The following is an 18,161-nucleotide window of genomic DNA, read 5'->3' as shown; positions in this document are numbered from 1 at the left end:
TTTCTTCGGAAAGCAACCCTTTTATGACTGTGTTGCTGTTATCACCTTTACAACTTTCTTGTAAGAGTCAAGACACTCCCCTAAAAGACCCCCAGCCCAGTGCACACTACTCCAGCTGTGGCTTTGGCAGGGTTGCTGGAGCAGTGACTTTCCCACGGTCTCCTTGCATCATCTATAGGAATGAATGAATTTTTTAATTTTTCTTTCTTTTTTTGTTTTCTTTTTTGTTTTTCTTTTTTCTTTCTTTTCCTTTTCTTTTCTTTCTTTCTTTTCTTTTCTTTTCTTTTTTTTTTTTTTTTGAGACAGGGTCTCACTCTGTTGTCCAGGCTAGACTGCAGTGGTGCAGTCATGACTCACTGCAGCTTCAACCTTTCAGGCTCAGGTGATTCTCCCACCTCAGCCTCCTGGGTAGCTGGGACCACAGGCATGTGCCACCGCGCCTGGCTAATTTTTGTATTTTTAATAGAGACAGGGTTTTGCCATGTTGGCCAGGCTGGTCTTGAACTCCTGACCTCAAATGATCTGCCCACCTTGGCCTCCCAAAGTGCTGGGATCACAGGTGTGAGCCACCACACCCGGTGGAATGGAATTTTTTTCTAGTAGGCGCTTCTGAGTTATCTCTGGGGAACTTGAGCTCCACTGAGTTGCTTTTAAAAATTTGTTGCAGTCACTGGGATGGGATTACAGCTGGCTTTAATTTTCCCTATGTGCTTATTTTATTTTATTCTAGTAAATATGTTTTGAGTTCCTTCTATCTACCAGATATATGCCATACACGAACAGAGCAATAAGTAACACATAGACTCTTCTGAGTTGATAATCTACTGGCGGACTATCAACAAGAAAAGTAGTAACCATAGAGCAGAAGATATGCCTTGATTGGGGATGCTGAGGATGCCATGGAAGAACATGAAATGAATGCCATCCAGGGCCAGGCACGGTGGCTCATGCCTGTAATCCCAGCACTTTGGGAGGCCAAAGGGGTTGGATCACTTGAGGCCAGGAGTTCAAGACCAGCCTGGCCAACATGGCAAAACCCCATCTCTACTAAAAATACAAAAATTAGCTGGGCATGGTGGTGCATACCTGTGGTCCCAGCTACTCAGGAGGCTGAGGCGGGAGGATCACTTGAACCGGGGAGGCGGAGGTTTCAGTGAGCTGAGATTGCACCACTGTACTCCAAGCTGGGTGACAGAGCGAGAGACTCCATCTCAAAAAAAAAAAAAAAAAAGAATGCCACTCAGAGTAGTAGGCCATAGGCTTCTAGAAGGAAGTCATTTTCACATGGAGACCAAAAGGATGAGTTATTGGCTTTATTTTCTGTTCTTTCTTGCAACCCATTACTTACATAATTTTATTAAAACCTACAAGTTTGCAATGTGTCTCGATGCCCAGCTCATACCTGGATTTTCTATTAAGATGTCTAAGGAAAGGCCCGGCGCGGTGGCTCAAGCCTGTAATCCCAGCACTTTGGGAGGCCGAGACGGGTGGATCACGAGGTCAGGAGATCGAGACCATCCTGGCTAACACGGTGAAACCCCGTCTCTACTAAAAAATACAAAATCTAGCCGGGCGAGGTGGCGGGTGCCTGTAGTCCCAGCTACTCCGGAGGCTGAGGCAGGAGAATGGCGGGAACCCGGGAGGCGGAGCTTGCAGTGAGCTGAGATCCGGCCACTGCACTCCAGCCTGGGCGACAGAGCGAGACTCCATCTCAAAAAAAAAAGAAAAGAAAAGAAAAAAAAATGTCTAAGGAAGTTTAACTCTCAGGGACACAGATGATACAGTGCATTAACTTCAACGGGGGAAAAAAAAAAGCCTACACTCCCATGGGAAGTGACTACTGTTTTCTGTCTCTATTGGATAGGTGAGAAAATAGACAGCGATACTGGCTTTCTGGGGCAGGGGCAGGGAAGGAAGTTGGGTTGTAAGGTTGTTAAGGTGGCCCTAGACTATTCCTCCAAGACAGTACAAATTATGTCATTGTTCTACTTACTTACTTGCCTGAATTATGCTTGAAATGCAATATGTATATTCTTCTCAGCAAAGATAGTTTAAAATGGTGCCCAATTTCCTCAAAAGGAAATTGCTCCCTTAAAAACAACCACTCTAAAAGGCCCACCTCTGTTGATCCCTCTTCCTGCCTGAATACATTCTTTATAACAATGAAAAGCTGACATTTGCAGAGCATTTTCCAGTCTAATTAAATGGGAAACTGACAGCTTTACTTATTTAACACGAACCTCAAGTTGAAGATTCACCCCAAGTTTACAGTTTACACAGCTTTGCACAACCTGCTTTCCTTCTTGGGATGTATTAAATCAAATTAGTAGAAATTGATGGTTGTTAAGAAGAAGCATGAAGTTATATGTACAGAATTCTGAAATTCTCGATGTCTCAAAGAAATGCATTACCTACTTTGATGTATTCAATCTGCATTTAAGTTCTGTGCCACTTACTATATGACTTTGGCCCAGTTATTTACCTCTAAAACTCTCGGTTTCCTCACCTGTAAAATGGGGTTAGAGTTAACAATATATCTAAGCATGCCTGCATACAGGAAGGGCTCAGTAAATGGTAAATGTCTTTCTACCTCATAAAAGGGTAGAAGCCGCAGGGAAAGAAAGAGGGGCGAGGAGAAGAGAACCTGTGATCTTAAGTCAGGAAGACAAGAATGACAGGGAGGGCACCAATGGAGACACATTAAATCAACAGGAGCAGATCTCGGGGAAAGAAAGGACAATTTTCCATTTTAGGCACAATGAATATGAAATGTCAACTGATTGTCAAGACAGAGAAGAATGGGATTTAGAGCTGCTGTTATTATTTACTGAAGGCAACTAAATGTAGGAAAGGTAAATTTAATAGAAGACCTACAGTTAAAAACAAGTCCAAGGAACACCCTGCGAAGTAAAATAGAGAAAGAGAGTAATTAGAAATACATTCCTTGGCCAGGCATGGTGGCTCATGCCTATAATCCCAACAGGCCTAGGCAGAGAGGATCACTTGAGCCAAGGAGTTCAAGACCAGCCTGGGCAATATAGCGAGATCCTGTCTCTGAATTAAAAAAAGAAAAAAAAGAAAAGAAATACATTCCTTTAGTTAAAATGAATAAAATGGGTATCACACAAAGGCCACCACACTGGGTGCAAGGGGTGTCCCTGCCACATGAGACAACATGGTCCTTTATTCCCTTGCTGGTCACAGACAGCAGACCCATTGCTCCTTGTCTTTCCAGAGCCAGGGCTTTCCTTAGGCACAGGTAAAGACTCATCTGCTCCTGAGCAGGCCTAGCTTGGACATCCCCATCTACGAGCCCAGAAATTGGAACGTGTCACTTGGATAGCAGGGGCTGAGACACTGCAGCCCAGACCTGTGACTAGTAAGTAGCAGCCAGGATGATGTCACACTCAATCCTAGCCTTTCCTGAGAAACGCAGCTCCAACCCTCATTGCTGGTGAACGATGTGCATCCTACCCTCAATCACACAGTTCCTTACAAAACTATCTTTGCTCTATTGAAACAATATACTTGCTACATGTTGACATACATCAAGGGATATATAATTTTTAATTCCTGGGTGAAGAGGTTTCCATCTTAATAAAAGTTGTGTTTACACTGTTAATGACTTTAGAAGAAAAAAAAAAAAAGGCTGGGCACCGCAGCTCACTGTAATCCCAGCACTTTGGGAGGCCGAGGCGGGTAGATCATAAGGTCAAGAGATCAAGACCATCCTGGCCAACAGTGAAACCCCGTCTCTACTAAAAATACGAAAATTAGCTGGGCGTGTTGGCACGTGTCTGTAGTACCAGCTACTCAGGAGGCTGAAGCAGGAGAATTGCTTGAACCGGGGAGGCGGAGGTTGCAGTGAGCTGAGATCCGGCTACTGCACTCCAGCCTGGGCGGCAGAGCAAGACTCCGTCTCAAACAAAACAAAACAAAACAAAACAAACAACAACAACAAAAAACAAAAAACAGAAAGGAAAGAGGCATACATCTTAGTAAACTACTGGAAGCCTATTGTGAAGGACAGGGTTTGTCAATGAGGCAGATCAGATTCCAATTTGATAGGCAACCAATGAAACAGACACACTTGCACAGTTGGCAAAGGAGGATGAAGATACAATTGATGTGTTGCAGCAGCAGACAGAAGGTGTCTACTGAAAAGGGAACCTGCTGCTTCTTTACTCCAGAACTCTGTTCTTACAGACCAAGATTGTATTCCCAATTAGAAAACTGCAATGTGGTTCCACCATATCCCGACTACTACAGTATAGGTTTCTCTATTCCTTCATTTCCTCCTTCCCCATTCCTTTACTGTACATCAAGTAATTGCTACGTGTGCATAAGCATGTTCACTTTTTTCTTTTTGAGACAGGGTCTCACTCTGTCATCCAGGCTGGAGTGCAATGGCACAATCTTAGCTCACTGCAACCTCCATCTCCCAGGCTCAAGCAATTCTCCCAGCTCAGGCTCCTGAGTAGCTGGGACTAGAGACCACCCTTCATAACAGCGAATTTTTTTTTTTTTTTTTTGTATTTTTTGTAGAGATGAGGTTTTGTCATATTGCCTAAGTTAGTCTCGAACTCATGAGCTCAAGTGATCCACATACCTCCCAAAGCGTGGGGATTATGGGCATGAGACAAAAGCGCCCCACCTGTTGCGTTTTTGGTTTTTTGTTTTGTTTTTGAGACGGAGTCTTGCTCTGTCGCCCAGGCTGGAGTGCAGTGGCACAATCTCAGATCACTGCAAGCTCCGCCTCCCGAGTAGCTGGGACTACAGGTGCCTACCACCGCGCCCGGCTAATTTTTTACGTATTTTTAGTACACATGAGGTTTCACCGTGTTAGCCAGGATGGCATCGATCTCCTGACTTCATGATATGCCCCCCTCGGCTCCCAAAGTGCTGGGATTACAGGTGTGAGACACTGTGCCCAGCCCCAACCTGTTGCATTTTTTAAAAACTAAACAGCCGGTATGTTTTGATTGACATCAAGTGGAAATGGGATGGGGAAAAATATTGTTTCAGTGAAAATACACGCTTTCTCCATTAGTAGCATGCTCATTCAACTCTATATTTCAGCAAGTTGTTTTGCTCTTGTTTAAACAACAAAAACAAAAATCCTTGCACACCTTGTTCAACTGGAGAATTTTAATTGTAAAACCAATGACAATTTTATAACTTTCTTGTACGTAGCTGTTACAAGTAAGGCAATCTGTCTTTAAGTAGGGATAAATTACTCTAAAAAAGGAATCCTAGATAGTTTTCCCTTCAAGCCAAGCATCTTGTTGTTTAAATAAACTTCTTTTTTAAAGTGTATCTAAGTTTTAGGTGGAATAAAACAACTTGAGTCTGTTGTGCTGTTTTAAGCCAAATTCTTCATTCTAAAGCATCAGCTGCTTTTGCTGGTAAGGGTCACATAGATGAGTATATGGTGCTAAGACTTTTTTTCTGGGTTGGCCAAGCCACAGCTTCTTGCCTGCTGTCTTGGTACTTTAGTCAGCAGAAGGCCTGCGTGGGCTTCTGGGCAGAAGGTTGCAGATCTGGCTGGTTTCCATACACTATGAGCCATTTAGCAGAAAACTTGGCCAGGGTGCAGAAACACTTTAAGTGATTCCATGGGTGTAGAGACATCCTTGCAATCCTCCTTTTTCCTTCCCTTTTAAAACATGTATCTGAGCTGCCAAAAACCCCTTTTATATGGGCCATGGGCACTGTTTTGGTGTTTGTTAGGTCTGAAGGGGAGCCTTGAAAAGCCTTAGCCTGCGCTTTCTGCTGGCAGTTCGTTTGCATGAGTTGCTCTTTCAACACTTTGGCAGACACCTGCCCTCTCCCCTCCAGAACCCAAGACTGCCCACGTGACCAGCACCAATGCAGTTTAATGATATCTAAGTCAGTTTCCAGATTGGCTGCAAAACCTAAACACATCTCTAAAAAACAAAGAGAAAGTACATGTGTTTATAGTCTCATTAGTTTTCCTCTGTCACAAAAAAAAAAAAAATGCTCACTTCACACAGCAAGACTTTCCTCAAATGATGAATAGTTCAAATACAATAATACATCCCTCTATGGAGAAAACTTTAATGGTTACAGTTTATACAGTTACAGTTATAACTGTAAGGGTTACAGTTATAATGATCTCTATTGAGATCATTAATAATCAGTATTGTTGGTTAATGAACTGAGGGTAGAGAGGAAAGACAAATGGAATGTTTGGTTAAAGCAGTCAAACTACACAAATATGTTTAGGACTAGAGTAAAAAATGGGGAGGGGGCAGAAAGGCTCGGAGTAGGGGAAATTTCTTTTTCTTCCTTTTCCCTCCCTTCTTCCCTCCGGTTCTTCCTTCCTTCCTCCCTCCTTTCTTCCTTTTCTTTCCCTCTTTCTTTCTTCTCTCTCAAGGGCTAAAGAAACGGGGAGGGGGGCAGAAAGGCTCGGAGTAGGGGAAGTTTCTTTCCCTCCCTCCCTCCCTCCTATTTTTTCCATCCCAGGCTGGAGTGCAGTGGCGTGATCTTGGCTCACTGCAACCTCAGCCTCCCTGGCTCAAGTGATTCTCATGCCTCAGCCTCCCGAGTAGCTGGGATCACAGGTGCATGCCACCATGCCCAGCTAATTTTTCTATTTTTAATAGAGACAGGTTTCACCATGTTGGCCAGGTTGGTCTCAAACTCCTGACCTCAAATGATTCGCCCACCTCAGCCTCCTCAAGTGCTGAGATTACAGGTGTGAGCCACCGTGCCTAGCCATTTCTTGCATTCTTGAGGATGAAAGGAAGGGGGCAGGAACAAGGATACCAGATTCTGGAGGAGCTGGCGCACATAGTATTCATGTAGGAAGAGGGTGCGGGAAGGAGAGGGACTATTGGCCTTAAGCCTCTTTTATATAACTTGGGATCCTGGAAATCTGACTAGCTTGGTCAACAGAAGCTGTTTCTAGTGGACAGACCACAATTTAAGTCAAAGGGTGTGTATGTTTTCCTCTTCCTTCTGCCCCAGCAAACAGACTTGAAAAACTGCAGGAGTAACTGCTTGTTTCTCTGTGGACAACAAAATAGGAGAAAGGGGCTAGATATCAAAATGGATTTGAAATACATTGAAAAGTATTTATTTGGATTAGTAATGAGACAGATACAGTGAACTGCTAAGGCACGTAATTTGCTCTGCTAGGTCATTTTAATCCAACATCACAACCTTCCCATAGTGGAGACAAGAAGGGAACAATTCCTTACTCTGCAGAGGTAAATATGGAGGCAGCTCTTGACCTTAGCCTGGGTTATGCGACGTCAGGAAAAGCCAGCATATGGGATCTTTGAGAACGAAGGGATATGGTGCTATCTGAATGCTGCATGAACGAGATCAGCAGTCTTGTCTTCTCTCCAACCCTATGTGACTCTCAAAACCAGCACTTCCTTCCATTTGACCATGCATCATTTTTCTTTTCTTTTCTTTTTTTTTTTTTGAGACGGAGTCTCGCTCTGTCACCCAGACTGGAGTGCAGTGGCCAGATCTCAGCTCACTGCAAGCTCCGCCTCCCGGGTTCACGCCATTCTCCTGCCTCAGCCTCCCGAGTAGCTGGGACTACAGGCGCCGCCACCTCGCCCGGCTAGTTTTTTGTCTTTTAGTAGAGACAGGGTTTCACCGTGTTAGCCAGGATGGTCTCGATCTCCTGACCTCGTGATCCGCCCGTCTCGGCCTCCCAAAGTGCTGGGATTACAGGCTTGAGCCACCGCGCCCGGCCCATTTTCTTTTCTTTTCTTTTTTTTTTTCCTGAGATGGAGTCTGCTCTGTTGCCCAGGCTGGAGTGCAGTGGTGCAATCTTAGCTCACTGCAACCTTCACCTCCTGGGCTCAAATTATTCTCCTGCCTCAGCCTCCCAAATAGCTGAGATTACAGGTGTGCACCACCGTGCCCAGATATTTTTGTATTTTTAGTAGAAATGGGATTTTCCCATGTAGGCTTGTTGGGCTGGTCTCAAACACCTGACCTCAGATGAGGTCTCCCAAAATGTTGGGATTATAGGCATGAGCCACTGTGCCTGGCCTGACCATGTATCATTTTTTATACTGCAAAAATGATTGGGCAAAGAGCTATAAAATCATGGGGAATGCCGGGCATGGTGGCTCACGCCTGTAATCCCAGCACTTTGGGAGGCCGAGGTGGGCGGAGACCATCCTGGCTAACACAGTGAAACCCCCGTCTCTACTAAAAAATACAAAAAATGAGCCAGGCATGGTGGCGGGTGCCTGGAGTCCCAGCTCCTCGGGAGGCTGAGGCAGGAGAATGGCGTGAACCCGGGAGGCGGAGCTTGCCGTGAGCTGAGATTGCGCCACTGCACTCCAGCCTGGGCGACTGAGGGAGACTCCATCTCAAAAACAAAAAAATCATGGGGAACAACATGCAATTAACTGTGATTTCCTATGTCCCTTCCCCAGGGATCATGAAACTATCTGATAGGGCTTTTCCATTATTTTAGTTTTGAGACAAGGTCTCAGTCTGTCTTTCAGGCTGGAGTGCAAGTAGCATGATCATGGCCACAGTTCACTGCAGCCTCAACCTCCTGGGCTCAAGTTATCCTCCCATCTCAGCCTCCTGAGTAGCTGGGACTACAGGCACATGCTATGGTACCCAGCTAATTTTTAAATTTTGCAGAGATGAAATCTCACTATGTTGCCCAGGCTGGTCTCTAACTTCTGGGCTCGAGTGATCCTCCTGCCTCCTTCTTCCAAGGTGCTGGGATTATAGCCACTGCCCCCGGCGCCCTCTCCATTTCTAGTAACCCATGTGTTTCACTTTGTGTCAATCTTCTAGACATAATAAAGCTTCAAGAAACAGAATTACTTAGGTAGAGTTTACAAAGAATGCCAATGAGATACATCAAAAGAAATAACTGGGGCTGATTCTTTGGGATAAAAATGCCCCTTCCTACCTCTCTTATTTTAATCTCCCTTGGACTGTAGCACAAATCTTAACTGCTTATTAAAAGTACACTATGGACACAAAGCAACCATATGCAAAACAGCTGAACACACGGTTAGGAACATTGGAAGCTTGAGTCTGTTTGACCCCCATTCCTCTTGGCCTAAGATGCTGATCTTATCAGGACTGGGATATTAAAAACACTGTGTGTAGGCCGGGCACGGTGGCTCACGCCTGTAATCCCAGCACTTTGGGAGGCTGAGGGGGGTGGATCATGAGGTCAGGAGTTCAAGACCAGTTTGGCCAAGATGGTGAAACCCCATCTCTACTAAAAATATAAAAATTAGCCAGGCATGGTGGCGGGTGCCTGTAATCCCAGCTACTCAGGAGGCTGAGGCAGGGAACTGCTTGAACCCAGGAGGCAGAGGATGCAGTGCCCCAAGATCGCCCACTGCAGTGAGCGATCTTGGCTCACTGCACTCCAGCATGGGCGACAGAGCGAGACTTTGTCTCAAAAAAACAAACAAACAAACAAAAAACCACTGTGTGTAAAACAAGCAATAAAGCCTACTCCTCAGGCTGAATTGGGTGCATCTGCCTGGCCATATGTGGAGGGAACGGTCCTCAGACACAAACAGCACAGAGTCACAAGGTCATCTTGGATGTGGGCAAACCTCATTTTAATTGCAAAAGACTTCATTTACAGCACATTCAATAATGAACCAACAGGAGAGTTGCTGACTTTGGAACATATGAATATACAAAATCCCTTGCAATTCAGGTAGTCAAGATAAAAGCGCATACAAGGAAAACAATCCTCATTTTTCTGAAAACTTTTACATTTTAAAAGGTGACTAGACATACTTGGAAGTTCAAAGTAGTAGGATGTAGCTTGCAGGGAAAGGAAAACCCTTTTCCATGTTGTTAGGCAAAAGTACATCAAATATATCCAAATTCCACTTGATAAAGTCAGTAGGATGACCGCCTTGAACCAAGCTAGGGCAGAACAGTTAGTAAAAGCAGGCCCTGGGTGGGGATGCGAATCCAGAAGAGGGGCACCAGATCCCATGCAGTGCCAAGCACATCCGTTCCACCCTCTAACACATACGAGGCACGTCACCCCATGTCCCTGGACACAAGATCCATGAGAACAGTCAGCAGATGGTCACTGCTCCCACGGCCTGGTGCTTTCTAATGGTCTTAATTCAGGCCATGGAGAAAATCCTTTACCACCAAACGCAAACTGTCATTGTACTTAAGTCATAAAGGATGTTGTGGGGGAAATTCTTGTAACACAAACATAAGGACTTCTATTTACCTAATTAAACAATCATTACACAATTGATCTTCCTGTTTCCATAAGGTTTTGTTCTCTATGCTGGAATGGCTGAAGAAAAGTTGTCTATTTTGGTTTTATTTTACATTTTCAAAAGAGAGGGAACAGAGAGAAAAAATGTGACTAACTGCCCAACTCTGGGGCCCAGCAGGTACAAAAGTAGACTTATCTGACTCTAGGTCCATCAGATTTGGGGGAAGTTTCAGTGCCTAGGGAAGGTTAGTGAAGCCCGTAATATCCCCAATCCTACAGGAAGAATTCCACAGCTAATCTATCACAGTGTTCTAGCAAAGCATATATTGAAAACTACAGTTTTCAACCTATCATCTAAATTTTAAAAAGTAGCATTTCAGCAACAAACAAGCTCAGAGAGCTCATCGCAAAAGTGAAATAACAGAACTATTGCTCAGATGTCTGCAAAGTCAAGCTGCTGCCCTCAGCTCCGCCCACTCGAAGGCTTAGGCAGACACGTAAGGTGGCGGCGGCTCCTTGGCAGCACCATTCACAGTGGCATCATCATAAGGGGGTAGCAGCACCTGAGAGGAAAGAGGGACGGCAAGAGTTAGTGTTTCAAGAGCATGTACGTTCCCTGAGGTTTAGCTTTCACTGAACTTTTATGCAACTAAACATGTTCCACAACTTGTACCAAGTTCAATTTTCTAGCAAGTGGATACACTTCATTAAAAGACTTCTTGAATCCTTAAAGGAGCAAATGGAGAGCGACTCTCAAGCCGTGAGTCTTTCCAACCCTGACCATGTGTACCTGGATGGCCAGCGGTCGGTGACTCTAGAAGAAATGGTGAGGGCTCTGAACAGGAAAAAGGACCCCCAGGTGAGTGTGTCCATGTGCACACACAAATAGGACTTGACTGACTACAGTAACCACTCATGGTGAGAACTGCAAAGTGTAGTGAAAATGCCAAGCTTTTGGTATCAGCCTGGATTCAGAGCCTGGGTCAGTCACATTTTATCAGCATAGCCTTGGATAAGTTACTTAACGTCAGTTTCCGTGTCTATGAAATAAGGATACCTGAGAGTTGGCAGTCTACACACTGGCTGATTTCAGCTTTCTTGGAGTAGAAAATGGAATACAGAATAGTTATATCACCCTTCATTCAGTAAACTAACATTTGTTATGCATCTAGTACGTAACAGTCATTGTGAGTACAAGATAATTAAGACAAAAGACACTCCCTGCCCTTTAGGAGCTCAGAGATGAGAAGACAAAATAAAACCTCACCCCCCTCAAGTGATTTGTGGAAAGGGAAAGACTATTCACAAACAAAACCACACTTGGTTAGATTTTCTATCAGGAATATCATTTATGGTAAAGTGGTATTCATCAATTTTGTTAATTTTCATTTATCTGTCCCTTTAGCTCCTACCAGCACAATACTAAAATTTTAAGTTTGTTTCAAGTTTTTGTCACATTGCGTACACACACACAACACACACACCACTCCTCTCTAGCTCTACGCACTTCATTACTTCTGTCCTCCCAGTCTTGGGGCTTCTGCAGGGCTGAAGCCGGTCTCACTTCCCCGAGGGTGGGCCAGTGCCTATCTGACAGCAGGAACTCAGATGTCTGCGGAGTGACGGAGGTGCCATTTAGGCCTCTGAAAAGCCTGTATGGTTCCTTCGGCCACCTAGGCAGAGGGCACCTGTACTGGCTAAGGTCCAATCAGAACACAGAAGCCACACAGGGATGTGAATAAAGTTTAATGAACAATTATTAACAGGGGACTGAGGAGCGGGGAACTGACTAATGGGGGGAAAAGAGCACTAATTGATACGAACATTGAAGGAGGGCACTCAGGGAAGGAACAAGCTAGAACAGAGGTCCCCAGGGCTGGGCTGAGACACGGCTGGGGAGGGTGTGGCTGAAGCCCAATGGACAGTGGAGAAGCTTCCAGCTGAACCAGGTAGAGGCCAGTGTGCACAGAAGCACCTGCGGGAAGCCGTTCCCGGGAGCCACCGCCCGCACTGGAAACCGCCTGAGAGGCAGTGGGTGCTGGCAGGCCTGTCACGAGGAGGTGCTGCCGCCGCTGTCTCCATTCACACTGGGCCCTGGGGGGCACTGTCAACAAGATCTGAACGCTGCAGAAGCACACAGGAACCGGGGGCAGGCGGGCGGGGGGCAGGGGCTTTCCTCCTCCAGTGCCCCCCAACCCCCCTACGGGCCTGGCTAAACAGAGTCAGGAGGTAAAGGAGGAGTATGTGCAAGGCCCAGCCCACTTCAAGCTAAATGGGACTCTGGAGCTGTGATGCAAGAAGCAGGTAACTGGCCAGCAACACACAGGCAAAGGCAATGCGCCAGAGTCGCGCCCGCCAGCTCCCTGGCCTTTGTTCCTGAAAGAGGTAGTGACCTTTGCTTATGTGCTAGATACTTTACATGTCAGGTATTACTCAAGGCACAGACTCTGGGCCAAATGTTCAGCATTGCCCACGTGGAAAAGGAATGGAGTAGGCAAGATACACTCAGTACAGAACACACGCCTGAGGCAAGGAAGCACAGCAGGAAATCAGGTCCAACAAACCAGCACCCACTGAGCACCTAGGTGTCCAGGGCACTCAGTCACAGTGACTTGAACCTGAAAACATGTCTGTTCAGGGGCCTGCAGTCTAGCAGACACAGGTAAAACTCATCATGAGCAATGTGTGGATGTAGACAAGATAGGAAAAGACAGACAAGGACAACCAATTTAAGCTGGGGAGTCAAGGAAGGCCTCTCAGTAGGATGACCAGGCATGCAGTAAAGAGGATGACATTCCAGTAGGGAGTTAAGAGAGAAGCAGGACACAGGGCACTTTCTAGAAACCGCAAGGGGTTCACTACATTGAACACCGAAGGGAGAATGTTGCAGAGATGAAGTTGGATAGGAAAGGGTCAGCACATGAAGAGAGAGCCTCATGGTCGACCTTGACAAGTTCTAGCCAGTATCTAACAACAGCATCTCCACTAGCAATTCCACAAGTGTCTGCTTGAGCTGCAGGAAGAAAAAAGTATTCTCTAAAACAAAGCAACAGCTGTCTTCTCCGCGTGTGCATATTGGACTTCAGGACTGAGCCCCCAGCGCACATATGTGTGCGTGCATTAGATACAGCAACTTATAACAAGTGGAAACAGCTGTGACCAGCACCAGAAATATTAAATTTTAGCATGACTGAGCTTCAACACAATGCCCCACCACTGCATTAAACAATTAACTGATTCATATACTTATCTTTAGATAAATTATCCTAAATCACGGTACAGCTACCTAAATGTTTAAAACATAGAGATGGGGTCTTGCCACATTGCCAAGGCTGGTATAGAACTCCCGGCCTCAAGTGATCCTCCCACCTCAGCCTCCCAAAGTGTTGGGATTACAGGCATGAGCCACTGTGCCCGACCTGTAGAGCTACTTAAAAGGTAAAAATCAGCTATCATATCCATCCACCATTTTTTTCTGAGCAAAACACAATATTCAAATCAAAAATCTGCAAAATGTTCACAGAAGATTAACATAAAATATTCTTGAAAAAAAAATGATGCTGCAAATCTGCCTTTTGTCTGTCAAAATAAAACTTTCACATTACATTTGGCAGTCTGTCACTATTTCTTGTGATTCATCTTCAAACTCGTTTTAAAGTTTCATTTTAAATCAATGCTTTAACATCTTTTTTTTTTTTTTTTTTAGACAGAGTCTTGCTCTGTCACCCAGGCTGGAGTGCAGCAGCATGATCTTGACTGACTGCAACCTCCGCCTCCTGGGTTCAAGCAATTCTCCTGCCTCAGCCTCCCAAATAGCTGGGATTACAGGTGCCTGCCACCACACCCATCTAATTCTTAGTTTTAGCAAAGACGGGGTTTCACCACGTTGGCCAGGCTGGTCCCGAACTTCTGCCCTCAGGTGATCCACCTGCCTCAGCCTCCCAAAGTACAGGGATTATAGGTGTAAGCCACCATGGCTAGCCAGTCAGTACTTTAACATCCTGATAGTCTTTTCTTTCAAATATTCTATTGCCTTGGACCTTTAATCCAAAGCTTAAGATACTTGGAGAAGAATTTCTCCTTTCATTAAAGTTTCTGACACCCTCCCTTGTTTTCACTTTTCCTTCAACACATACTAAATACTGATTGCAAAATATTCTCCAGATGACGCCTTTGGACTACTTTCAAAGGTTCCCCACATGGCATTGATTTTCAATCCTTATAGGGGCAGTATCATCTTTTTATCTAAGTGTTGCTGATATTATTGACGATTTAAAGGAAGGGCTGGTGAAGGAAGCATTGCCACAGTTTCTACTGCAGTCTATTCACTACAAACACTTCTATTTTTCTTTTCTACAAGGATCAGTCAAGTACTCCAAAATCTGAGAAAATAAGTATAGGATCAATGAACACAGAATGTGCCCATTAAGATGCCATATAACAAAACTGGTGACAACTCTATTATTTTGACATTTGTGGAAGCTGGTGTTAGTTAAAACCACTCTTTTTGTTTTTAAAAATTTAACCATTCACAATGAATGGTCAAAAATAATCTCTGAGAACTAAGAATATAGGTCCTGTCCTACTTCTGAAGTCACTTCTTGACAAGCAGCAGCTACTCAAGGAGCATCTAGATAAACATACTCATGAGTTTAAAACCACAACCACAGACTGCTTTAGGTCAAGCAATGCTTAATACAACCAAATTCTAATCTAAGTTCAGTTTCTTGGAGTTGGTTTTAACATGAGTTCAGCTACGGAATGGCTGGATGACAGTGGAACTCTCTTCCACACAGAAGGAAAAATCCCCCTAATGCCCTCAGAAGTTCTTTAGGAAGATTATCCTCTGTCTATATATAATGTCTCTTCTACTGAAGTTGTTATGCTAGGTGACAGCCTACTGGTGGGAAAGAAACTCATCATTCATTCCAATTCAACTCAACAAAGATTCAGAATGTTACCAGAGGTAACTTCATTCTTCTTAGCTACATCAACATATAGAACAGTTGTGGGGAGAAATAAATCAAAAGTTGCAAAATCTGACATCCTAGAATAAAACTGATTCCAACTAGGCCAAAATCCACAAAACATTAATAATTTGGGGAAACTGGCTGGGTATAGTGGCTCATGCCTAAAATCCCAACAGTCTGGGAAGTTGAGTGAGGTGAGTGTATGTTTGAACCCATGAGTTTGAGACCACCCTGGGCAAAATAGCAAGACTCCATCTCTATTTAAATTTTAAAGCATTTTTGGGAAAACAAATTCACTCCATCAAATAATAATAAATGCATCCTGGCTAACACGGTGAAACCCCGTCTCTACTAAAAATACAAAAACTAGCCGGGCGAGGTGGCGGGCGCCTGTAGGTAGTCCCAGCTACTCGGGAGGCTGAGGCAGGAGAATGGCGTAAACCCGGGAGGCGGAGCTTGCAGATCTGGCCACTGCACTCCAGTCCGGGCGACAGAGCGAGACTCCGCCTCAAAAAAAAAAAAAAATAATAATAATAAATGACAAAATGCTCAGGAGGGAAGAACTATTTATTGGTAAACACAAAAAATACTTAGGCCCAGCACGGTGGTTCACACTGTAATTCCAGTACTTTGGGAGGCCGAGGCGGGTGGATCACCTGAGGTACAGAGTTCAAGACCAGCCTGACCAACATGGAGAAACCCTGTTTCTACTAAAAATACAAAATTAGCCAGGTGTGGTGGCACATGCCTGTAATCCCAGCTACTTGGGAGGCTGACGCAGGAGGATTACTTGAACCCGGGAAGTGGCAGTTGTGGTGAGCTGAGATCACGCCACTGCACTCCAGCTTGGGCAACAAGAGCGAAACTCCATCCAAAAAAAAAAAAAGGAAGGAAGGAAGGAGGGAGGGAGGGCGCGAGGGAGGGAGGGAAGGAAGGAAAATATTTGGATACTAAGGTTAGAACTGGACTTTTACTGTAATATTAGTTAAGTCACTAAAGGCTTCTTTGGAATTCTACAGTTGCTAGCATTACATTCCCAAAAGTATGAAGTATAAATTACACAAGGGTCTTCAGACATTCATAAAAATATATCACAAAACGTTAAAAGATATGATTGTGTTGGTGTGGTGGCTCACACCTGTAACTCCAACACTTTTGGAAGCCAAAGCAGGAGGACTGCTTGAGTTCAGGAGTTCCAGAACAGTGTGGACAACACAGCAAGACCCTGTCTCTACAAAAAATACAAAAATTAGCCTTAGGAGGCTGAGGTGGGAGGACTGAGCCCAAGGGGTTGAGGTTGCAGTGAACCATGATCGCACCACTGTACTCCAACCTAGGTGACAGAGCAAGACCCTGTCAAGGGCGGAAGGAAGGAAGGAAGCAAGGACGGAAGGATGGAAGGAGGAAAGGAAGGAGGGATGGAAGGAAGGAGGGAGGGAGGGAAGGAAGGAGGGAGGGAAGGAAGGCGGGCAGAAGATAGTGGATCGAAGCCACACTCGTAAGGGTTGGATTTTTCTATATAAGTGTTGAGTTGTGGTGGTCAAAATGTAATAGTTACAAGTAGTAGGGCTAGTAGGGTGTTGATTGTTAAGGCTAATGTTAGGCTAATTACTCTTTTTCGAATGCTGTCGAAACTAGCTGATGGAACTCAACGGTACTGTTTATACTAAAAGAGTAAGATCCTCATCAGTAGATAGAAATGTACAGGAATAATCACACTACATCTACAAAATGTCAGTATCAGGCGGCGGCTTCGAAGCCAAAATAGTGGTTGGATGTAAAGTGATAAAATAATTGGCGGATAAGGCAGATAAGGAATGTTGATTCAATGATAACATGAAATCCGTGAAAGCCTGTGGCTATAAAAAATGTTGAACCATAAACTCCATCGGAAATAGTAAAGGGTGCTTCAAAGTATTCTGAGATTTGTAGGAGGGTACAGTAGATACCTAGTAAAATTGTAATAAGTAGTGCTTTAATTGTTTTCGATTAAACTGTGATAAGCTCAAGTAATTGAAACTCCTGATGCGAGCAATATGGACATGTTTAAGAGTGGTACTTCTAGGGGGTTTAGAGGAGTAATGCCTGTTGGGGGTCAATGTCCTCCTAGTTGTGGAGTGTGGGCTAGGCTAGAGTGATAAAATGCTCAGAAGAATCCAGCGAAGAAGATTTCTGAGATGATAAATAAAATTATTCTGTAGCGGAGGCCTTTTTGGACAGGTGTTGTGTGATGGCCTTGGTACATACTTTCTTGGACAATGTCACATCTTCATTGGTATACGGTCAGTGTGTTAGTTAGTAGGCCTAGTGTTAGTAGGGTGATAGAGTAGAAGTGAAATCACACAGCCAAGCCGGATGTTATCAGGAGGGCTGAGAGGGCCCCTGTTAGTGGTCAGGGGCTGGGTTTAACTATGTGGTAGGCGTGCGATTCGTGGGTCATTAGGTATTGTCATGTAAGTAGAGGCTTAGTAAGAATGTAAAAACAGGCTTGAATTAGGGGAACGGCGATCTCCAGGGTGGTTAGTAGGATTAGGATTATAAAGATAATTGAAGTTGTGGGCAGATTAATGGTTGGCAGTGCTAGTGTGGCAGTTCCAATCAAGTGTATGAGTAGGTGGCCTGCTGTGATACTGGCAGTTAGGTGTACAGCCAGGGATATTGGCTGGATAAACAGGCTAATGGTTTCAATGATTACTAGTATAGGGATAAGGGGTATGGGTGTGCCTTGTGGTAAAAAGTGAGCTAAAGAGTTTTTAGTTTTAAAGCCAAGGCCTGTAATTACTGTGTTTGTTCATAGAGGGATTGCTATGGCTAGATTTATGGATAATTGGGTAGTTGGTGTAAACGAATGGGGTGAGAGTCTGAGGAGGTTTGTTGTGGTAATAAAGATAACTAGGGATGTTAGTATAAGGGATCAGGTTCGTCCTTTGACATTATGAATTATCATTATTTGTTTTAGGGTAAGTTGAATT

At 44.5% G+C, this 18,161-nt stretch overlaps 1 protein-coding gene across 1 annotated transcript in view; it reads right to left on the bottom strand.

The window, feature by feature from the left end:
- Nucleotides 1-9,568: 9,568 nt before the first annotated feature.
- LAPTM4B (lysosomal protein transmembrane 4 beta) overlaps nt 9,569-18,161 on the bottom strand; it is an 83,975-nt gene continuing 75,382 nt past the window's right edge. Inside the window, 1 exon segment of the mRNA XM_017875302.1 lies at nt 9,569-10,782. Coding sequence (XP_017730791.1) covers nt 10,705-10,782 — 78 coding nt within the window. The 3' untranslated portion in view covers nt 9,569-10,704.

This window comes from Rhinopithecus bieti, unplaced genomic scaffold, assembly GCF_001698545.2.
Source record: "Rhinopithecus bieti isolate Rb0 unplaced genomic scaffold, ASM169854v2 scaffold_8760, whole genome shotgun sequence".
NCBI classification, from domain to species: domain Eukaryota; kingdom Metazoa; phylum Chordata; class Mammalia; order Primates; family Cercopithecidae; genus Rhinopithecus; species Rhinopithecus bieti.
The sequence above is the reverse complement of the archived record's forward strand: the minus strand, read 5'-3'. Positions and strand labels throughout refer to the sequence as shown.